Source organism: Acipenser ruthenus, chromosome 20 (assembly GCF_902713425.1).
Source record: "Acipenser ruthenus chromosome 20, fAciRut3.2 maternal haplotype, whole genome shotgun sequence".
Taxonomy (NCBI): Eukaryota; Metazoa; Chordata; class Actinopteri; order Acipenseriformes; family Acipenseridae; genus Acipenser; species Acipenser ruthenus.
In genome coordinates, this window is record NC_081208.1 from 24,701,386 (window position 1) to 24,726,235 (window position 24,850).

General features: G+C 43.1%; 1 protein-coding gene across 1 annotated transcript in view; it reads right to left on the bottom strand.

The window, feature by feature from the left end:
* LOC117425577 (zinc finger homeobox protein 3-like) overlaps positions 1-24,850 on the bottom strand; it is a 136,691-nt gene that overhangs the window by 80,384 nt on the left and 31,457 nt on the right. The window contains 4 exon segments of the mRNA XM_034042592.3: positions 3,262-3,758; positions 7,398-8,357; positions 8,360-8,852; positions 8,854-10,540. Of these exon segments, the coding sequence (XP_033898483.3) occupies positions 3,262-3,758; positions 7,398-8,357; positions 8,360-8,852; positions 8,854-10,503 (3,600 nt within the window). The 5' untranslated portion in view covers positions 10,504-10,540.

Genomic DNA, 24,850 nt, shown 5'->3' on the forward strand with positions numbered 1-24,850 from the left:
TTATGCGCATGCACGCATAGTGATCTCTATGGAAAGCCATCTGGGACAAAAACACATCGTGCTGCTTTAGAGCGAGCCAGAATCTCATGGGACAGAAAAGGGGCAAGTACGTCATTCTGAAATGCCTCGCTTAAACAATACCAAACTTCCTGAAAATATGACTTTTATATGAACTGTATATATTATATACTGAGCATCAAAAGAAACTTATCACTTATATTTGAGCATCAAAAGAAACAGATCACTTATATTTGGATAAAATTCACTAGATGTGATCAAAAAATGACAAGCTCTGTTTTAGAGCAGGTGCAGTGACTTTTTATTGTGCTGATTAACAATTAACATCACGAAGATGATGCAAAATGATCTGTCGATCTTGGGCAGGTGTTTGTGGCCTGTCACTGACAGAGTATGTCTGGTTATACCGTCTCGCCAGGTTTGAAATTGCTGGCTGTGAGCACCCAAGACAGCGAGTCACAGTACGCTGCCCTAGTCCAGCCTCCAACATGCCGATTGCACGAAGGCGTGGCTCTCTTGACAGACGTGGCATATTGTTTTTTTTTTGTGATTTTCATAATTGCTTTTATTCAAGCTTGCAATTCAACAGCTGAAATCACTCCATATCCAGTGTCCAATCAACTGTCTCACTAATTAGGTGATTAAGTGCATATGCTTCAGTCATAGTCACTCAAGCGTGTCATGTTCAAGGATGAATGATCGAGTGATTAAAAAGAAACCAAAGACATTTCGTCAATGTCCATAATTTATATACCTTATTTTTTTCCCGAAAATAAATGTTATACTAGTGTTATAAAGTTTCTTTTGATGCTCGGTATATATATATATTTGCTTGTTCAGTTACAAAAAGGCACAAGTAAACCTCATGTTATTACTTTATGAAAACGTGTCGATGGCCACTGTTTACTGTGAAGAAACAGCAATGGCAAGGAATGAAAAAAAAAAAAATTAAATGCGTTGTCAACTTTATGTACTATTTATTTTGGGAATAAACAAAACAATGTTTAACTTGAATTGTTATTTGGCATCTTTTGTTTTGTGGTTAATTCACTGGGGTAAAGTAAGGCCTATACAGCTTATTCTTTACTCCGGGGATATTTTTCTATTTTAACATGTTGCATATTGTAAGGTCTTACTGTAAAATAAAGGCACACACACAGGGGCCACGGCCATGCCCCCTACACAGAACTTCTCATACACAGTACTTTTATTGTGCTCAACATGTAACGTATTATGCAGTCCATGTAAGCACATCATCAAACATTGGTTTGTTAAAGACTAAATCAGCTTCAAATGCTGTTTAACGTTTTTCCGATTTCTGAATACTGCTGAGTTACATTCAAAAGCTTTGGTTTGTCATGGCAGTGTGGTAAGACTGCAGTCTTTCAATCCTACTTGAACTCCCAACTTCTTTACTAACAAGTAAGAATCCCCAAAAACCTCAACTCACAGGCTGAACCAAAAAAAAGAAAAATCACTCATCTCTGAAAAACAATTATCGAAGGAAATGAAGTGGATGACGATAGAAGAGTTTATTTTTATCAACAGGAGTATAGCTGCTGTTGGCAACTAGGCAAGAAGCCACAGTGTGGTGGCCAATCTGGAAACCTCAAACTTTTTCCTGAAGACGAGACTCTTGCTGAATCTGCCTGGAGGCCCTAGCTCTATTCCCTGAATGGTGTCGGAGGGATTAGGTTACATATTTGAATCATTGTGGTATTTGTAAATATCCTGGCTACGTGTCTGGGCTTGAGCTTTGAGGACGATTAGCACTGGGCTCTCTCTATCTCCTCATCATTGCCTCTGCAGCTGTGCACATACAGTATGGACAAGTGTGGGTCTTTCACAGCAACATATATCCTCAGTGTCAGAAGTCAGCTACAAGGAAAATTCTCAAGTTTGTATTCTTCTCAAAATGTAGAGCTGCTTTTGCTAGTAAGTTTTTGTCAATGCATGTGCAAACAAACACTGAATGACCTAAGATTAGAACAATGAATTGGAGATCTGCATCACGTGTATGTTGTTCTTTATTTGTTTGTCACATATCTTCACATATATTCAGATTTGTATTACAAAAACTAAAGGCAGTTTTGTGTTAACTTTTTTTCTTTTTGTTGCTATGGGAGAAAGTGGGGGCTTCAGCTAGCTGGATGATTTAAGACCACTCCCCCCTCTCCCACCAGTGACAACGTGTTGTCAGTCTGGGTTAAATCAGCCCGAAGCGGACTGGGAGAAGGGTATGTAAGTGGAATCAGGGCAGTTAGATTTATGGCGATTTGTACCGGAGTGTTCATCCACTGGCCATTATAGAATGATTAGAGGAAAAGGTGAAGCTCAGAGTCCAGTAAAAATCAATACGGCTGTCGAGAACAATTCGACCTCTCTGCCGGAGGAAAATTAGCACTCTCTTTCTCTCTGAGGCTGGTCTTTCAAGGCTGCAGTTTGTTCAAAACTCAAGCTGGTTTTGCCTTAAACCAAATATTGTGTCTCACCTGTTTTAGCTGAGCTCTACTAATCATCACTCGGGTATAGGTCTGATCCGAAAAGCCTGCTGTTAACTTGCAAAGCCTGAAATGGAACTTGATTCCCCAACACTCATTTCAGAAACTCAAAACTTACCTGTTTGTCCGAATATGCCCCATTCCATTGCTGCATGAAAGAGCCTCGAGTACTTTCAGGCTTCCACTTTAATTATTATTTTTACTTTTTTTATCAAGACAGGTAGAGTAATGGAACTTGGTAGATGATGGTGCAAATGATTTTAAAAAAGCACAGTACAACATTTCCCAGGGGTAACCTTCAATTAGTTTTGAAGGTCGCATCTTTCAAAATCATTTGGAAATTTTTGTGGTTTAGTTTATTTCTCACCCCACAACAGTAGTTCAAATTGAAATACAGACTTTATAACTATGGAATGAGAAAGACGGAGAGAGAGAGAGAGAGAGAGAGAGAGAGAGAGAGAGAGAGAGAGAGAGAGAGAGAGAGAGAGAGAGAGAGAGAGAGAGAGGGAGGAGTGAGAAGAAAGAGAGAGGTAGGTGCAACTTTACTTTTTCTTCTATCAAATCTTTTGATTTCCCGATTCAGATCTATAGAGTTTCACTTCCACTCTTACTTAAAAATGTAATATTGTTTTATTTGTATCCATTCATTCATGGTTTTGCTTCTGGCTAATGACAATAAAGCATAACTGAACTAAACTACATTGAAGGAAAGAAAGGTTGGCGTACGCCGACATTCACTCACCTTGTAAAGCTTCAGACTGGCCTCGTGGCGCGAGTTGACCGTATGCAGACGAAGCTTCTCCAAGCTGTTTGTGTAGTAGTCACAGGCGTTGCACTTTAGGTGCACGGGGTTGCCTATGGCCACACATTTGAGGCGCCACTCGTTGCCTTTGCCTCCTTCCTTGATGTGCGCCACCAGCTGGTACTTCTGCACGTGCTTGTCAGTCTTGCAGTGCAGCTGGAAGTTGGCCTTGAGCTGGGTGGTGTACCGGCAGAGCTTGCACTGGTGAGAATCTCCCACCACGGCACGCCACTCTTCCTCAGGTAGGCTGCGCTCCGAGCCCATGTGGAGCCCCAGCAGCTCCAGGTTGTCTGTGGTGAAGCGATTACACACAGCACACTGGAATAGCTTGAGGGATGGGTCGCTGGACTGGGACAGGCTCTCTCCCAGGGACATCAGCTCCTCAGACACCAACTGCCCGCCCCCTAGGCGCATGTCCATAGGGATCTCGCTACCTACTGCAAACAGAACCACAACACACAAACAAACACACACACACACACACACACACAAGTTAAATCAAGTTGTGCCGCCTGCGAGTTCTTAAGTGACAAAACTGGGGTTTATTCAAGTCATCTGACTGATCTAAAACCCACCACTTCACAGGTCATTAAAATAGGCTTTGTTGACCAGTAACAGTGCATGCAAGTGTGTATTTTAGTCTGTAAATTATGCAAAACACAAGGGAGTGTCCTATTTTTATTATGTAAATGACAGCAGTATTTAGGATCAGTTGAATACACCCCAGCTACAGAAGAACTGATTTAGCCAAAGCAGATTTAAGATTGTTATTTATTTTTATTTTCTTTTTTTAAAAAAGGACTACAAATGTTCCCATAGCGTGTCTCATTGTATTTAAGCATATGTACCTCTAAACAAATCCAGCCCTTTATTGATATGGGCAGCAGTGTGGAGTAGTGGTTAGGGCTCTGGACTCTTGACCGGAGGGTTGTGGGTTCAATCCCCAGTGGGGGACACTGCTGTTGTACCCTTGAGCAAGGTACTTTACCTAGATTGCTCCAGTAAAAACCCAACTGTATAAATGGGTAATTGTATGTAAAATAATGTGATATCTGTATAATGTGAAATAATGTATAATGTGATATCTTGTAACAATTGTAAATCGCCCTGGATAAGGGCGTCTGCTAAGAAATAAATAATAATAATAATAATAATAATAATAATTGAGCTACCTCCTCAATTTCTCAGTGTTGCCTTAAAGCTTGTTAGAAGTAATACAGGGGGTACTGATTGAATACATGAGTGTTACATGAGAAGAAAAAAACTATAACAAAGAAGTGAAAAGTAAATCATTAAAAATAAAATCAATAGACCATGTAAAAGCAGAAAAAATAAATCATTTTTAGTTGTTGCCATCGCTCCCCTGATCTTGAATCTATCATTGCCCAGACTGAAAGTGCTGGCTGACCCTGCCTGACTTTACACTAAATTAATTCCAGCGGCATGGTTTTATTTATTGCCTTGGTATGCAGGCTCAGTCCGGCTTTTATCCATGACCTGAGTTTTTACGTCCAGATGCAAGACCTCAGTGAACCCACTGAAATCTGTCAGTGCCTGCCTCTGCCATTTCGCTATTTCACCTCTTACTCTCATTCAGTGTATGTATATTTACTACTAAATATCTTGGAATACCTGAACAGATAAAAAAAAAATACATACTGAATGGGGTACTAGTATTAGGGGTCAACCTTAGCAGAATACTTTTTTAGGGGGTAATTAAGAACAAAAAGTCCCTACCAAGTCCATAGGCATTTGTAGTAAAATTAGTGTTTGGGGTACCCCTGCAAAATGTGCCTATAATTTATTTGAAAAGGAGACAATTGTCTATTTAAGGATACCAAGTTGTTATTGGTTTAAATGGAGTAAAATGGCCCATTAATGACTCACCCCTAGATGTTCTTAAACAACTTTTGAGATGCTTTTGTCATTATAGTTTATAAGGCAACAATGTTATTTAAAAAAAAAAAAATCTTGAACTTTAAAGTCATGGTACTTCAAATACAATTGAAATGTCCATGTGTAAGAGGGTGCATACACAGGTGTGTGAGCGTGTGCAAGCATGTGCACGCGTCTCAGAGTATGCAACCCTTCCAGAAAACAAAAAGCCTTAGAACGCCTCAGTACCATTCCGTAACATGCTTATTAGACGTTTGCAGGAAAATGAACCAGATGGCAGAAAAGAAAAAAGAATTAGTCACAGCAATCAATTCCTGTTTATGTCTTTGAACTCGCGACAGTTTGAGACAAGTCTGTACAAACTTCGGGGTTGTGTCTGGCACACACAACACTTCGCTCGGCAACAGAATCAAGATCAAATTTATAGCTACAATTATAAAGTAAAGAAAACAAAATCTGTTGCTGACCAAACCAGCTGTTTCTGTATAATCCCCAACAAATAAAAGGCGTAATGTTAGGGTAGCCTGACTGAGGGAGTGTGTAACAGTCACTAATGCTATCCTCTCCTTTCCGAAAGGTTGTCCTAGGAAAATTAAGATAATGTCTCAAAGACTGGAATTTTCCAGTGATTATAACCCAAATAAAAATATCAGGCTTCATTGACTAAAGTGTTCTACCAAGCCATTCCAATGAATGCATGGATAAACGGTGATCTTTATCTACTCTTCAGTGCAGGGAAATCTTATTGGAAACCGTGTCACTATCTACCATTATATTAACAAGCACTAAAAACACTCCAGCGCTGTTGTTACCCTGCACCTTACTAGTGAACCCTAAAATACTCCTTACTCTGCTCTCCAGCCCTGTCATTACCACTTTCCTTAATAATGAACGATAAGCACACCATTCTCAGCTAAACGAAACCACTCCGTTCCCAGCTCTTCAGTGCTTTCACACCAGTCCAGTCGAGAGGGGTATTGCTGCAGAACGAAGGCTCCCACAGTGTAGCTCTCGCTGGGTAGCTCACACAGGGTAGTGATGCGTGAGCAACTCATAATAGACGTCATCATTATATGCTACAGCCCGATAACATGATAAGGGTGATGAATTTAGGAACTAAAACAAAGTTTATTTCATAACAATAACCGAACCCTAAACCTAAGGATTGTGGGGTATTGGCTGTGGATCACCAATTAATTTCTCACCAGGTAATCACTGTGTTCAGTGTTCTCCCCATCCCATACACTGTTTATCGACACGTGGTAGCGGTGTTGAGGGTGAATGAAGCACGGCGTAAATTACGAGTTGCGCACACAGCACTACCCTGTGTGAGCTACCATGCAAGAGCTACGCTGTGGGAACTCCCTGCGAGAGCTATCAGGTTGTTCTGTTTGAAGTGTTTCTGATGGGAGTTGGAATCTCAAGGGAGCATATATATAAAATTTAAAAAAATTTGTGCACAAAAGGTTTAAATTATTACAAAATAATTTATTTCAGTGGAAAGAAGGGCTTTTGTCTGAAATGTCCTGAAATTAAAATATTTTTAATCGCTTAAACCTTTTGTGTACATGGTGATCATTAGTCTCTCTCTCTCTCTCTCTCTCTCTCTCTCTCTCCTCTCACTCTCTCTCTCTCTCTCTCTCTCTCTCTCTCTCTCTCTCTCTCTCTCTCTCTCTCTCTCTCTCTCTCTCTCTCTCTCTCTCTCTCTCTCTCTCTCTCTCTCTCTCTCTCTCTCTCTCTCTCTCTCTCTCTCTCTCTCTCTCTCTCTCTCTCTCTCTCACACACACACACACACCTCTTGGCAACAAAAGGAACCGTGCCGAGTTCAACAGGGCAGGTGTGCCCTGGGGCAGCACACAGGGAGCTGGCAGCTCCACCAAAAAGAGTGAGTAAGAGAGTAGAGCAAGCAGACTCAATTAACCTTTTACTTCCCAACACTCAGCAAATCAGTCAACTTTCAAAATAAGAATCGCTATCTAATTAAAATCAGCCGTATCCCGCAAATAGTGCCCATATGTACAAGTTATGTTAAATGTTATATGTACAAGTTATGTTAAATGTTTTGTCAATGGGACCCTATTAATGCTTTTTTTAATAGTCCATTGTTTTGAGTACTAGTAACACTTCTCTCCTAAAAAAAGAAGGAAGAAGTTGACGGGATTAGAAAACAAGGGTCTCACCGAGTGCGGGTGCCAGGGCTGCCATGTTTGGGTCAAGCTGGAATCCACCCAGCAGGTACTGGGTGTCAGCCCCGCTGGAGTCCATCTTGAGGCTGGGAGGCAGGTTCATATTCTGGGTCAGGTAGTACTGGTAGAGCTCAGCCTCCGAGGGCGAGGGCAGGGCCCCCAGGCCGAGCCGGCCGTGCTGCATCTGGCTCATGTTCTGCTGCAGCAACATCATGTTGTGCATGTGCTTCTCACTGGTCATGTGGATGCGCAGGTTGCGGGCCACGTTGGTCTCGTAATCACACACCTCGCAGCGCCACATGGGCTTGCTTTTTGGCTTGGTGGGGGAGGGAGTTCCACAGGCCCCAGCGGCGTGGGCAGTGGCCTGGACAGGGTGGTGATGGTGGTGAGCAGGGTGGTGGTGGACAGGGGCTTGGGCAGCCGAGGGCACACCTACAACCCCACCAGGGGTGTGTCCAAAGACTTGGTCCCCGGCGGTGGTGACAGCTGCAATGGAGCCTCCGTTCTGCAGGTTCTGCATGTTGTTGAGGTGCTTATCGGACTGCATGTGGATGCTCAGGTTGCCCTTGGTGGTTGTGGAGTAGTTACAGACCTCACAGCGGAAGGGCTTGTACCCACAGGTATAGCTCTCTCCCCGGGCCAGACGAGGGTGGGACTGGCCAGAGGTACAGTAGACGCAACTGCCGCCCAAGTCGGGGTGCTTCTCCTTCATGTGGGCCTCTAGGGTCTGCTGGTACTTGTAGTGCCAGTTGCACTTGGGACACTTGAGAGTCTTGCAGGAGTTGCGAGAGTGCATCATGGTCATGTGGCCGCCCAGGGAGCGGGAGGAGCCCAGGACAGTGTCACACTTAGGGCATTCCACCCCGCTGCCGCTGGCCCCTCCATCCTGAGGGCACTCTCCGGCCCCCGCCAGCTCGCAGGGAGCCCCAGGATGAGGGTGCGAGTGGGGGTGCTGGAGGGGTGGAGGAGGTGATGGTGATGATGGTGGTGGAGCAGGTGGTGATGATGCATGAGAGCACCACTGTCTTCTTCCCCCTCAGCCAGGCTTTCATTTGGTTCAGGAGCTGTGGCACTATCTCGATTGGCACTTTCTGTCGCATTGGTGATGGTGGTGGGGGAGGTGGATGCGACAGCGGCAGAGGAAGTGTTGGAGGCCATTTCTTCCTCCTCTTCTCCTCTGCCTGCTGCCACCGCCACCTCTGCTGCTGCTGCAGGGAGAGTCATCCCCTGGCAGTTAAAGCTCACTAGGAGTTCAGAATTTTTCTCCCCACCATCGGCCCCACCTTCCAACTCAGTGAGGAAGGAGGAAGAGGAGATGGAGGAGGTGCTTTTGCTGTCTCTGTGTGCAGTACTGGCCTCAAAGGGGCAGGCGGAAGGCTGGAGAGCGCTACTAGGCATTAGTAAAGGAGATTTGGAAATGCTTTGGTTTGAGACAGCCAGTTCCCCCCCCTTCTCTGCCGCTACTGCTGCTGCAGGCGACTGCGTTACCCATGTCATCCTCCTCCTCCTCATCGTCTTCTATTAAATCCTCTTCTTCGTCCGAGACATCATCTCTCGGAAAGAGTACTTTCCCCTCCCCCCTTGCCTCCCTTTCCCTATTCCCTTCCTCATTCTCCCCTCTTTGTGTCCCCCCTCTTCCCCCCGCAGGCCCCTCTGCTCTCCCTCCCCGCTCGGGCGGGACACTGGAGTCTTTGGCAGGGCCTTGGGCTGAGGTAAGCAAGGGCAGCTTGGGACTTCCCAGTCCTCCCACCGTTACGAGGGAGCCTAACAAGGTTTGCTGGGGGCCAGAATCTAAGTCTTTTTTAAGAGCTTCACTCCCCCCACCACCTCCGCTACTACTACTGTTCCCCCCTTCCAATTGGACCCCACTGAAGGTCCCATAGAAGCTCTGCCCAGGGCCCATGGGCAGCAGGGTGGGTGGGGGAGGTGGGCTCTTGTTTTTTGGTTCCAGGAAGCTGATGAGTGGCTCCTTGTCCTTGCCGATGCCCTGGATGATGGCGGAGGTGGGTTTGTGCCCCAGGAGCCGGCGCTCATCTTCACTCAGGGTCATTCGGTGATCGTGCACAGCATGGGTGGCAAAAGAACGCACGTAGCCGAAGGACAGCTTGCAGAGGAAACACATGAGAATGGGCTTGCCTTGGCCATAGAGGGCCAGCCCGTCAAATTTGGAGAAATCCACGTTGTTGGGAACATCTTTGGATACGCAGGAGTTCTTGGCAGACCCGTCGCTGTTTAGATAATCCTTGTTGCTTTTGTGGCGCACATCGAAGACGCGGAAACTGTGCAGGACAGGGCTCAGGCCTGCCAGGGATGAGGTATTGGGGAAGCCTTGGTCTGAGGAACCGAACCACTTCCCGAAAGACGAGGCTATGTGGAACGTGTTGATGATCTGAGGGTACACTGCGGAAGAGGTCCCCGCAGGTTCTCCTTGTTTCCCCAAGCTGGGGAGAAGAGAGTTTGTGGGGAGCAGGCCGGACGGTGCCACACCCCCTCCGCTTTGGATCAGCTGGCTGATGCTCTCCACGATGTAGGCCGAGCCGTCAGGCTGGTAGACTATCTCTCCGGCCAAGTTCTCCACATCGCTGCATTCCTCCTCCTCCTCCTCTCCTTCCTCACTCCCACTCTCTGCTTCCACTGGCTGCCTTGTCCGCCGCCCCAGAAGAGCCGGCATCCCCCCTCCAGGTGCCACGGACATGCCCGGGAAGGGCTGCAAACTCGGGTAACAATCCATTCCTTCGTCGTCGTCCAGATCATCCAAATCGTCATCATCCTCCTCTCCGCAGCTCCCCTCCTCCTCCTCCTCTTCCTCTGTTCTCGTCTGCCGCTCTGCCTTTGCGCTCTCGCCGGGGGCAGTGTGCGTTGGGTGTTTCTGCTGCTCTCTCACTCCCTCTTGCAGGGGAGCACTAGAAGCCTGGAGCTGGGAGGGGTAGGGTGCCGACAGTGACAGGGGCTCAAGGGGGAGGGGCTGGCTGCTGGGAGGGGTCGGCGCTCTAGGGTGCTCGTTCCAGGGCTGCGGCGACAGGTGCTGCTGTTGCTGGGAGATGGTGGCGGCGAGCCCATCGTCTGTCCCAGAAACCGCGGGAGACTCACAGCTTTCCATGCTTGATGCCTACATGAGGCGTTCATCGCATCCAGGCCTGCACAAGGGAGAGAAGAGAGGTTATGGAACATGGGATATGGGTTTTTAAGCTTCAAACATTCTTTTTCGCTATCCTCCCAGACAAATTGCCACTGATGGAAAACTCTGCAGCCACAATACTGGCAACTAAACTACAGTGCCCATCACATTACTTCTGTTATGATTATTCCTTGTATATAAAATATACAGGCTGCTTATATATTTAGAAGCAGTTTTAGATCAGAAAAGCTTGATTTCAATTAAAGAGCTGTGTTGATAGGACTTTTAGTTGTCTTGCGCTTGGAGTCTAGTGTGAATTTAAAACAAGGCGATCAAAAATTCCCTCAACATAATCTCTTCCTGCATCATTTTACCTTGATTAAGGGGGGGGGGGGGAACGACAACTGAAACCTGTAACTCTCGTCTGGCCTTTAACCTTGAGTTGCTGAATATTACATGAGCAATGTTTCCCGGCACAAAGAGGTGTGTTTTGTCTCAACAGATTACAACATACTGCACTCTGCCTTGACTGCAGTATGTATTAAAAATATTTTGTTCCAACTTTTTTCGTCCCAAAGGCCTCACCATAATACTTTTTTTTTTTTTTTTTTTTTTACCAATTTTGTAGTGTATAATTGCATACTTTTTAATGAAAGTTTCAAAACTTAAATTTAAATTTATTCGTTTTTTTTCTTGCAAATTACACTCTGGAGAAAACAGCTCTGGACAAATAGAGGCAATTGGGCCAGCTTTATCAACTGTAGGTCTGTAATCCAAAGTGTTATTTTTAATGAAATGACAATAAAGCTGTTTCTGTTAAGTCCCAGTCCACAACACTAACCACTCATCTTACACCCTCAGTATGGCCGACACAAAGCTCCACTAGTCAACCTGCCACGTCTGCTGTTTGCACCAAACAAGATTACTCTTTACAAATAAGTAGGCCTAATTCAATAGCCAATGCTAGTTATTGATGTGCTAGTGGATTGTCAGGAGTCGCACTGCCGCCGATGGGCCTGGGAATATAATACGGTTGTCTACAGTACTTATGGTTACAAAGTGACACCTGTTTAAAGTCAGGAAGCCTTTAATGTCTCCAATAAACAAATGGGATTTACGGCGCAAGGCAAAAGCTCGATAAAATAGCCATGTGCTGGGGGGGGGGGGGGGGAGGGGGGGGGATTCACTAACCACACTGGTCACACTTAAACTCATCAAACCCACAAACAGAACTGACTGAAGCACTCTATTCTCAACACTGTAAACCTGCATCTTAATATAATAATGAACACAATTATAAGCCCTCCTTTCTCAGCTCTTCAATGCAGTTAAAATGCACTTGCCGTACCTGGTGCCTAAAGGGAAACTGCAACACGAAGGCTGAATGTGAAATGAAGCCCAAGATAATCCCAGGTATATAAAAAAAAGGGATTCCAGTCCTTGGGGACACACATTATTACAGAGACCAACCCTAGCAGAGCACCAGGCCGAGTAACGTCCAGATAATTCCTGGAACTGCCCAGCTGTGTCTGAGCCCCTTTATTACATTCTGTCCTGTCCAGACAGTGGTCAGTGGCAGTAGTAATCTGTTTGTGCAGGTGGACCCTCTTGTCTACCTGCAAGGATTAAAGGCTTCTCTCTTGTGCTAGTTGGTCTGCCTGCTTGTCTCTGTCCATCTCTGGAAATCAACACTGCAGAATCCATGGCGCCTGCATGAACTCCCTGAATGAATTCATTTCAACTATATTTACATGATGAACAATCTACCAAGATGTAACATCTGCTTCTTAGGAGTACTCCCTTCACGGGGGGAGGGGATCAAATACTTTTTTTCATTAAATTAACCAGGCCACAGAAAATGCAAGTCTAGTCAGTTAATTTTTTTTTAATTGTACAGTGGTACCAAAAATTAATTGTCAGTCTGCTCCAAGCCATGTGTAAAATTTAATTTAATATTTCTATTATTGCCATTGTTTTATGGGGTGTCATGCCATAGCTAAGGAAAAGAAATTGGATTCATTTGTCAAAGAGACTGAACATTACTGCCGTTGTAAGACAGGTGTGTTCTTATCCAGTTGTCTCGTATAATTACTTGGACATACTGCAAATTAAACAAACAAATCAGTTTGGAAACTTTCTTTACGTAGTGGAGGCACTCGCCCTTATGCTACAATTCCTGGGAATCTATTATGCTAGAATAATATTTGAAACAGCTTCAACAGGAACACAAGTAAATAAAACCCTGGGGAAACAGGATAAGACAATTAAAGTAGCTGGCACATTCTCTTCCTCGGTTTCTTTTTGCTAAGCACAGTATCAGCCATTCAAGGGTTACTGTGCTTATTGAAAAATCAATGGCATAATGCTTAGCAAGTTACAGGAAAATGTGGGAAGGAAGGGTTCCTATTGATAAAGCAGAAGGCCTTTGATGTTGCACAAGGGACGTGTTTATTGATAGAAAACCCATTGTACTCCTCAGGCAAAGCAAAAGGGCTTGCCCAATTAATTGTGATTTTTATGGTTTTTTTGTGAAACTTTTTTTTATTTATTCCCCTCCCCCCCCCCCCCCCAAAAAAAAACCAAACAAACAAAAAAAAACACCTCTGTGCTGTAGACCTCAGACTTTAACGTCTTTGTCAAATCACTGGAACACACTGCCGCCTTTAGGTTCCTCAGCTCAAACTTTTACGTCTGCTTTAATGACTTGTCTATTGCCTCCCACCTACAGTATCCCTCAGCTCTAAATCACTAGGCCACACTGCCTCACTAGAAAGCAGTTTAGAAAATTGTATTTGTATTAACAACAACAATAATAATAATAATAATCTCAGATCTCAGACTTATACCCCTCCCCCTCCGCTGTTCAATACAAACGGGAATGAAACGTTCCAGCCCGGTACTTCAGAAGGCAAAAAGTCAACTCAGGTCGATGGCACTAAGTCTGTAAACACGGTTTCCCGTAAAATCAATGATCTTCAGTTATAGCTATCAGTCTGAAGAACAGAAATAGCTCCTGGTCTGGCGGGACTAGGGGAGGGGGGGTTGCAGGCTGGTGCTGTCTTGAGATGCTGCTGGCATACAGTAACTAAGTGGTCAGGGACGGTAAGTTTGTAGCCCATCGAAACTACTGTACAGAACTGCATTTATTATGCAGTGAAAGTCATGTTCTGCATACGGAGAAGGAATGGAAGTAAGACTTTGCATGCCATTTCACCCATTCCAGGTTTTAAAATGAGTTTGATTAGCCACAGTGTACTGGTAAAAAGCTCAGGTGTGTCTTATTAAATTCATAATAAAACCAGGAATAGATCAAACTGCTTTGCAAAGGGAGTATTATTGCTATCCCTGCAGAAGCTAGTGTATGACCTTCTATAGGAATGCAGTTTAAGGCTTTAAAATACATTTTCTTACAACCATTTAAAAAAAAAATCTTTTGGGGCTGTTTTCAATATGGTCTTATAAGATAACAACTCATTTTAAATCTGTATGGGGAACCACAGCAGATATTTCTTACAGAACCAGTCATTTCACAGGATACATCTTTAGCTGGAGTCGCCAAAGGAAGCTTTTTACTGTCCTTTTTCTGTAAAGATATACTGCGTGTGAATCAAACACTACATATGCTTTCATGAAAAATGGCTACAAGCCAGGCAACCAATCAGTGTGAAGGGGAGCTGGCTGAGATAACAGAGGGAGGAGTGGAGGGTGGCAGACATTTTTTTCCACACTTCCTGCCTCTGTGTGCGCGATAGGACCATGGTGTAATTAGAAAGTGTTAATTAGCTCTGGGTTAATTACACAGTTCGCAAGAAAGCTGGTGAAAGAAGCTCGCAGGGTGACAACGCGAAACAAAGCTGGAGAGCACTCTGCAGGGAACCCGCAGCCCTCCTGCCAATTAGCAGCCAGCTTGTGGAGCAACAACGGCAGTGGGGGATTACAAATGATCTGCATGCAAGCTTACTGCGTCACGGAATGCCGTGGCTTGGTGGTGAAATCCCTTCTACTGTAGGCATGCGTCGTTTTTACTATTTCTTTTTTTTTCTTTTTTTAAGTAAGCAGTTGGTAAGAAAATTGATCAGATTTTGTTGCCTTTACTGTGGAACGTTACTTCCAATCATAGGCATACACAACGTACAAAAATCGAGCACTCTCATTGGTTTAGGCCAGGGGTGCCCAATCCTGGTCCTGGAGGGCCGATGTCCCTCCTGGCTTTTGTTGCAACTGTGCCCTAAATTACTTAATTGGACCAATCAAGCCCTTATTACAAGCTTAATTGGTCCAATTAATCAATTTAATGTACAGTTTGAACAAAAACCAGGAGGCCATCGGCCCTCCAGGACCAGGATTGAGCACCCCTGGTTTAGGCATTTGCCTATTTGATTACAGTTTTTTTTTTGGTTTTTTTTATATACCGGTATAGACAAAAAGGTAAACAGCAGACCCACTATATATATATATATATATATATATATATATATATATATATATATATATATATATATATATATATATATATTACCATCATAATATATAGAATATTACTATTTTAATAATATCACTAATAAAAGAAGCCCCTTACTGATTCTCTTTTAAAACCGTCATAGAAACCAGTATCATTTTCCTGTGCTGTCCCTAGCGATTCATTTAGATAAAAGGTTTGTGTTATATAAATGCATAAATTAGCCCAGGGATAAAGGTATTGATGTATAATCAGAGATAGGCAATCACACTCACACCGCAAACCCTACATTCGCCCTCAGGCAAGCTGGCACACAACACAGCAGGAGACGGGGAGGGAAGCTAGAACACAGCTCCAACTGCGCTGAGGAGAAACGACTGGGGCAAGCAGCACAGACTGGGAGGGAGGGGAGGTTAATTAAATGGAGAAAGTTAAATGAAAGAGAAGGGGGAGAGAGAGAGAGAGAGAAAGTGACGCAGAGTGGAACTGTCTCTGTACACTAAAAGGTTGCTGGGAAGTTAGAGACACAGATCACAGCGACATAGCCAGACAGCACGCTTTAGTTTTCCCTAATTATACAAACCCTGCTATTTATATCTCTGGGAATCAGCTTTTTTTCTGTAGCAAAACTGGAAGTGAAATCTGCTTACTAGTTTCTTTTTCTTTTGTTAATATAGCAACGAGAAGAGAAAACAAATTTAAGTGCCTGCCTCGCGCCTTCCCTAGACTGGAGGGAGCACTCTTTCTTTCAGGGGGTCAGAGAGAACCTTGTGCCTGCCCTAGACTGGAGGAAGCGCCCCTTCTTTCAGGGGGTCAGCAAGAACCTCACTACTGCCCTAGACTGGAGGGAGCGCCCCTTCTTTCAGGGGGTCAGCAAGAACCTCACGCCTGCTGTAGACTGGAGGGAGCACCCCTTCTTTCATGGGGTCAGCGAGAACCTCGTGCCTGCCCTAGACTGGAGGAAGCGCCCCTTTCAGGGGGTCAGCAAGAACCTCGCGCCTGCCCTAGGCTGGAGAGAGCGCCCCCTTCTTTCAGGGGGTCAGGGAGAAGTTTATTTTCCATACCCACCAAATCCTGGGCCTCCTGTGTCGCTAAATTAATGGTTCCATTTTCATGTGGCCTACTGTTTACTGAGGGCTCCAAAAATCCATGTGTGACTTAAGAAGGATTTGAACCCAGGTCAGTATACAGTAGCTACACCTGGGGAACTAACAGCACTTTCCATGTAAAATAAAGTAAAAAAAAACTGCAGGTATGAGGGCAAGTTTAAGAACATAGTAATAACATGCACTATCTGCTTATGGGCAGACGGCAGTGATTTTTAAGAAAAGGAAATTAAAAAACAAACAAACAAACATTTAAACCAACATGATTTCTAGTTCCTCTGCATGCTCACCCAGCCTGCGACAGGTTAAAGCAAGCCATCGCGAACAGAGTTGTTAAGGTGATCAATAGCATTGAAATATTAAACCTTAAGAAGCTGCATTATTGATTGGGAGGCTGATGATAAAACTGTTTATTATGACACTCGCTAGGCTCTGTGTAAATGTTTCCACAAGGGATCCTTCTGGGAGTCATGACAGCAGTGCGGTGCATTACAGCACTCTGACCCACGAGACCTTTGTCCAGGGAGGGACGGAGACTAAAGGACAGACTACAGGACACTGAAATAGCTGGGTCTGTGACCACTAGGGCTGCTACGATTAAATTGAAAATCGATTTTTCAATTGATTCCATTCCTTATTATATACATCAAGATAAATACTGGATAATCGATTAAATAATTACATTTTTGTAATGGGCATAGGTAATAACATTTACGTTTATCAACGAAACTGCACCAAACACCCTGCCTTGCTATTTACAGTATTTCTGTCAAAGACAAGCAATGGGCGTGTTCTTTTCCTGCTGAAGCGTTAATTAGCATCTGATTTGCTGGTCTCATCCTGACTACCAGCGAATCAGTTTTGAAAATGCTTTGTAAGTACACGCCCTCTGTGTATTCTATGTAAACAAAAAGCGCGCCGCCTTGGATCCAGAGCAAGTCAACAAGCTTGTATGCCTGGCAAACAACATGCAAATAAAATTGTGCACATTAAAATAAAACAGACTATATTATTTGTGCTTATTTAGAGTTTCAAAATTAGCTGTTAAACCTGGGAATAATACTGTTTTGTTTATTTTTTTTTATTTTTATGATGTATTTTTCAAACCAGGCTGCATGTCCTGTCTGGGTATCCTGATTGCTGACCACATCTTAGTTGATGCAAGTACAATCAGTGCGGCCCACAGCTGATAAAAACACGTTTATGCCGGTACTTCCACAGTACCACGCGCAAAGCTATATTACAGTTAATTACCCCCCGCATTCCACTGTTGAGCACAAGCTTTTACTGAACAGCAATGATATTAAAATAATCACGTCGGGGGGATGAGGCTGCCAGACAGACAGGGGATAATGCCCCTTTAATCCAGGCTCTTTTTAAGTAATCCAAAAAACAAATACCTCAGCAATGACCGAACCCTGCACCTGGTAAAACAGCACAGAGTGCTTACAGACACCTGGAATTAGCCAAGTATGCCTGGAATAGCAGTCTTAAAGGGACAGAGCCTCTCAACTTCCTTTAGCCAATGGCAGACAGGAGAAGGCGAGAGATTTCTGGGAGGGAGGCAGTCTGGCCTAGTGGTTACAGCTAAGTGACTGGGAGAGGCAGTGTAGCCTAGGGGTTAGAGCTGAGGGACCGGAAGGGAAGCAAAGTGGCTTGTGTTTAAAGCATAGGGAGGCAGTGTGACCCATTTTAGAGTGGAGGGACCTTGTTGCCATGGAATCCCTGTAGAGAATATGCAGCCCCACCTCCTTCACAGATAGGATTTGAAATGGGCTGTCCCATTCTGGTGAAATACTGGTGAAATACTAAAATGAAAAAAAAAAGAAAAGCCAATAGAACCTAAGTCTAATTCTAGGCAGGGATACTGTATCTGGAGAAATAATTAGAGAAAGGCTTTGAAGGAGTATGGTGGCTCTCCATTCACTATCCGCTACACATGTGCTAAAGTCATTAATGACAACGATTTAAAAAAGGAAAAGTGAAAATCTCTCTGGTACACAAAAATACTTATTTTATGGGCCTGGCTCGCATTCCTCCCTGCTTAGTTAGGGCTCTCATCCTGGCAAACAGCTTCAGCCACTTCAAGAATAAAACAGGGAGTGTTTTTTTTAATAAACAAATTCAATTAAAATAAAAGAAACTAGGTGTAGTGTCGTGTCAGATGAAAAACACCATGGTTAATATTAACACACGCTTCTGAAAGGCAGTACAGCCGTAAAACCACACCCACTTCTTCACAATTCCTGAAGGGAGCTGAAAAGTTGATTACTAGCCTAATTTAAGATAACAAAAATGAAGTGTGTCTTGTTAATTATTATTATTATTATTATTTCTACAACTGCCATTACTTGGTGTTCAGCAGTAGTAATATATTGAAAACATGACTGGGCATATCTCTTCAACATAGGTCACTTGGATTATAATTTCAAAAACCGAACAACAAAAAAAAGAGGAAGTTACTGGAAATTGGAATAGAAAGCCTGATTCAAAACAGAATAGTAACAGTATGCTTATTGTTTACCTCCCATGTTTTAGGAAACAATGGATCCTATTGCGAAGCAACTGCAAAGGGAGATTTTCTTTAAAAAAAAAAAAAAACAATTAACCACGAGCAAGAACCAACCAAATGTCCTGTAATTGCAGAAAGAGCATAAATTAGTATTCAGACTAATTTCTTAATAGTTGTATACAGTTGAAATTAAATAATTTCTCTGACATATTTCAATTTGCCTCAAAACAGGACCCGATATGTTTAAAATCAGTCAATGAACAGACTACGCATTACAGACATCAGTCTGACTGTGTGTCTGGCTTATTGCTGAAGTTTATTTGTCCACAGTGGAAATGCAATTACTTAACATTCTTATGAAGAATAATGGGGTCATTGTCTTTCCATATTATCTCATACTTTATTTACAGAAAACTGGAGAAACAACAATAACTGAAGAAGTTATCCGGAGCCTTGAAAGTCGACTTGTGGTCAGATGCTCGCGGTGAATTTCAAAAGGGAAGCTGCCTAGCTGTGTACTTCCTTAAAAAAACTTAAAGCTGCAGTGTCCCACAAGTGTATTCATTCTTGCACTACAAGTGGCATTCGATTCAAGATGCTTCCCTCATTCAAAAGAATATCTGGTTTACTGGCTAGTAAAAGCAGGAGATTGACTAATCCAGGAGGCAGTAAATCACACATTTTACTATAATCTCTTGGTGTCTGTTTACTGTTGTACTTTACATTGTTCTATAATTTACCCTTCTGTGGATTACACTTTAAACACACCACATTGACAGTCCAGTTTGTTTGGATTCCTCAAGGGTAGTTTTAACTGTGGGGACGCAAGTTTAACAGTCGCTTTCCCCAGCCAAACAGGCATGTTCCTTCTATTGCACAGGTTACTATAAAGGACACCTTGATAGAAAATGGTAGAAATTATATTTTCAACATGGCTTAAAAGGCAGTCTTGTAAATATGTACAATATATTAAAAAAAATAAAATGAGGAGCTGTTTGTATTTGAATCTAATTTATGGGCTATAAAACAATCATAGCTGCAAACACAATACAAATCAATTGTCAATACAGTAAGAAAATCTCTTCTTCACTGCTCAACGACTGTCGATATGGGATCATTTACAACCAGAGCTTTTCTGTTATTATTTTCAGGCTATAGCTTTAAAAAGCAGGTTATACTTCTTGGCACTTTCTCCGAGCAGTGATCTTTGTGGAAGCCTGCTTGTCTGCAGTCAGTCAGTCAAGAGTGCCAAGAAATCTCATCAGCCGAGTTGCAGTTTCACAGAACGGATATGTAAGGATAACTTAACTTGTCTGCAGTTTGTCACAACAAGATCTTCAGGACTAGCCTACTTTGTGGCAATCTTTTTACACCAAGAATGTTCTCAGGAGAAAGCATGACTACAAACAAAGTGATGAGCAATATAATAAAAGGATTGGATCCAAATGTCAGCTGCCTTATACTTTTTCACCTGCAATCTGTACTTCATTCCATTGAATTTAGTGATTTTGTGACTACCTTCCTCATTCACTGGGCCACACTGCTTCCCTTCTGGTCATTCCACCCTAAACACTAGATCATACAGCCTCCTAGTCCCTTAGCTCTAAACACTGGGCCACTGAGCCTCCCTCCCAGTCCCTCAGCTTGCCTGCCTCTAGATTTTAGCCTTGAGCACCTGTTTAAAATAAATCATGGGGATAGCTGTATTTGGGAAGTGAGGCATTACGCTAGTCATGGGCTGTGAAAGTTCAGATCACACTAACCGCAACATCTAGCTGAACTGCTGTAAGCCAGCCTCAATTCTCTTATCTCCTGCCTTCCAGCACTAAACTACATGCCTCACACATCTGGTTCACAGCTGGAAGGCTGTGGAGCACAAAGCCCAACCAGCCAGAAGCAGGCCCGCTCAGGGACTCAGCACCTCTGCATTCAATAAAAACACACTACAGATTCACACTCATACCCTCCACACTACACTTAGCACTAACTACTGAGCTGCTCAAACCATCAACCTTCCACACTGCAGCCCAGCACTCTATCAACTGAGCTGCTCAAACCCAGGGCCTTTTTACACATGATGTTTATAGTAACACTATGATCAAGGACCTATTTTAAACTCCACACAGGATGAAATAACCTACTTGTAAAACTGCAGTATTCTGCACAAACTATCTACTGCACAACATCATTATTGGTACCCAGCCAATAAGAGCCATTATATTTGGAGAAATGGCTTGAAAAAAAACAACCGCACACACACGTCGAACCATGAGAAGATCAATTGTAAAAGCACATGAGGGCACAGCCACACATGGATCTCCTTTTGGTAAACTGTGGTGAGTGGTTAGAAACACAAGCATAGACGAAGAGCGCAAGAGATCAGCTGAGATAAAGCTACTGTAAGCTACCTCAGAAAAAGGGAAATTGAATGTACTGTTGATTTCCCCCCCCCCCATTTAAAATGAAAATCCGGGTAACAATGTGGAAAAAAGAAATACGGGGTTGAAGCTGAATCTTGCCAGGAGAAGTAAACACTGCAATTTACATTGTTGTGTAATTATTTGCAGGATCGAGGATCCAGAAGAATGAAAGATGCATCTCTTAAGGAATTTTAATTCGGGGAGAGGCAAAGGGGATACAGTGCGATACTTTCTTTTCACAGAAGTTAGTCACTTGTGTCCAAGCTGGGCCTTGTTCCCACAGAAGCCTGGGTCAACAAGTTCCATGCATGTCCTCCACAAGTTACTATGGATGTCAAAAGTATTTTTGCAGTCAAAGAGAGGGACAGAATTGGAGAGGCATAAAGATCCCAGGCTAGTCTCTCCAGGGCTGGCTTGAGGCATGTGGGGAATTGTGAGGAAGCTCACACTGGAACAGGACTCCATTGCAGGGCTTCTCATACTGTACAGTAAAAGGCATTATTGGAATCGGAATGATTATAAATACATTCCAAATGCATACTAAAAATGCTTTCAGCAATTCATGTAGAGCTGCCAATAGGATGGTTCTTTAATTTTAAACAGAATCAAACCCCTCCTTAGCTAGTATATTCACCTTTATCTCTAGCGAACTGCGCTGGGTATTGGGACAGGAGCCCAGCTTATCTGCACTATGCATTCTGTGCAGACTGGTTACAACACTCTCAGGCAAGCTCAGGAGATCTGAAATTGATAAAGACGATCAGTTGAGATAGGGCTTCACTGGTCACTAGCAAAATCGAGAATGTCTGCAATTCATGCATGAGAATGAAACTGTTTGGTGGAATAGGTCAGGCACTCAGATTTTACCTGTTTTCAATTTTATTTAAAATTGTGTCCATTGAAACTTAAGGAGAGAAGGTATAACAGCAATGAACTATTTTAAATGAATGTCTCTTGGTCCCTCAGCTAAGATCACTAGGCCACATGCACTGCCTCCCTCCCAGTCCCTTATAACAAACCACTAGGTTAAACTGCCTCCCTCCCAGTCCCTTCGCTCTAGCCACTTGGGCATACTATCTTCCTCACACTTGAGTGTAAACAGCCAACATGCTCCTGGGCATGTCACTTTCTAAATGAATTAAAACTGTTACAGGACTTAAGCCTTCCATAACTGACCCTCCCTCTGTTCACATGACTAGGCATTAATGCCTCCCAGTCTCTAACCACAAAGCCAAAATGCCTCCACAGTAAAACTCAGCTTTGCTTAGGTAGCAAGACAGCGGGCAGATCCAGCTGGGAACACAAAACAACTTGTGATCTCTCACAGGCAATGTTACTCGCTTATTAAGCATCTCGTTCTGACTTTAACTCCTTCATCGTTGTTAAGTGAATACATATTCACATTACCTCAAGCACTCTGTCTAAGCAATCAAGTCAGGGTTAACGATTGGGATCTAGTTTTTTTTTGTTTTTTTTTACAGATGTATTCCACCCACATAACTAGGCATGTACATATTTCCAAAACAATGGGTGTCAATTAACATGTTTGCATAAAAACACGTTTGTCTACCTGACTTGTTTGTCTGACAAAGTTTGTGAAGGGAGTGTATACAACTATAGATGAATTTAGCTTACAAAATGAACCTGTTTATCTCAGGAATGTTGTTCCTGATGTCTTGAGGTAAAACTGTAGGAAACTAAGACGATTCAACGTCTTTTTCAATAAGCGAAACCAAAATAACTGCATTAAAAATTCCTCCCTTCATGCAGCAAAGTTAAGTCAGTAAAAAGAAAAAAAGAAAAAAAAAGCCAGGAAAGGTACTCCTGTTTCAATGATACAAATGTCGGAATGAATAGAATGAATAGACCCACTGGAACCTTGTTTTGTAGTTTTAGCCCAGTAAAATGGTTGTATGCCTCTCAAAGACACACCTTGAGAATGGAATGGCCCAGACTGTCTTAATGTAGCAGTTAGGGATGCTGACCGTTATTAAAACAGACTGTGTGACCAGTGCAGTTTCCTTTGACTTAGATAAAAGGGGAGATTTACAAGCTGGTGAAATTCTTGTTACCCTACTTGGGAAGAAGGTTCAGCAGCTTGGGCTGAAGGTGTTCTCACTGTACCAGCAGCTGTGTGGCTCCAAATCATTGATACACTGCATCTGTATTGGCAGAGCTGGGCCAGGGGGAAATATTATGTAAACTTGCAAATCTGTGATATCAACAGCTTGTTACCCAACTACAGAGTTTAGTTACTTTACTGTACTGAGCTCTCTCCAAACTGAAGTGAATCTAAGTAGACACATGTTGTTATTATTATGAAGTCATAGTAGTACTAGGTCTTTTAAGTCTATTTGGACTTACACAGTTTCATAAATGTTATTTATCTTTTTTTATTTTCAATACGACATTTTATGGCTTTGCCTAATTTGATGTAAGTCTGCCATGTTTAGTATTTCCAGGGACTGCAACAAATTTAACGCAACAGGAGGGTAGGTAGTTGTTTATTGCTCAAAAATCACTCGATCTATACAGATCTATCTTATGTGCACAATATTAGGCATCTTCTTGGCCAAGTTTGTTTGGTTGCTTGCTGTGGCTGGGCTGAGCCGAGGTCTTCTCCCCAAGGTACAGCTCTAGCGGATGCCCTTGTGGCATGTCCATGTAAAATGAGAAGCTGCCTAATTGGCACTGGACTGCTAATTGCAGTTCTTAATTGTGCTGGACTCAGTGATGCCAGGTTTACCCATGGGGGTCACGGGCAGCTCCAGCCTACCAACCCAGGGACCGGGTTATATTAGTTCATCCAAGTCAAATCTTTGTTTGAAAACCACATCTTACAACTCTCAACTTGGTCCCATCTGTTGTACAATATCTCAATTAAACCAGTCTGGACCGGTCATTGCTGCTGCCCCTGACTCCCCTGATGATCAAGGCTATCAAATAAGATAACATAAGACAGAGTCAAGGTACAGTCAAGGAAGGCAATAGGAGACTTTCTAAAGGCAAAGCAACACCTGTTTGTCTCACAGCCACCATATTATTACTTGTAATTAGTAGTGGAGCCTGTGCTGGCGTAACACAGGTGTGTCGGTGCATTCCCGTCCTGTGACAGGTATGTCAAACCTGCTTGTAAACATCCTGCTTTTCCGTGGAATCTTCAATATTACCAGCTATTTGTCCTTATTACTTAGACATTCTACCTCAAAATGTCTAGTCGGAGTGTTTAAAAGGAGACAGGACCTCAACAACAACAACACCACCACCACCACTATAGTTGAAAACAGCCTGATCAACAAAACCAGTATTAAGTAAAAGGTCTGTGGTTTTGTACAACAGCTTATTCTATATTCTCTAAACCGAGGTCCATGCCAGAAGAACACTCTGTTCTCATTTAGGGTCATGCCAATGCAGCAACCGATTCCCGTTGAGATCTTAGAAAAACAGCATTCTTTATTCTCATTAAGATCTATGATAAAAGTATCGCACAGTATTTCCACTGAGATATACACTGAGACAACATACTCTTATCATTCAGGTCCAAACGGGATATTATCATTGATAGTACTCCTATTGAGGTCAGTGTAGCTCAATACTGTAGCACACTCCATTCTCCACTTTAAGGTCCATCATAGAATTAAACAATTTTCATAGAGGGTTGTTCAAAAACATTTTATATAAAACACTTTTACCTAACTTTTCCCACTTGCGTGAAAGACCCTGACATAACAACATTTCCCATTTTATTCCAAGAATTCCAAGGCTTTGGGGAATTTGTACCTAACTTAAACATTTCTGATTCCATTCCCACACTGATATTTTTTCTTTTCTT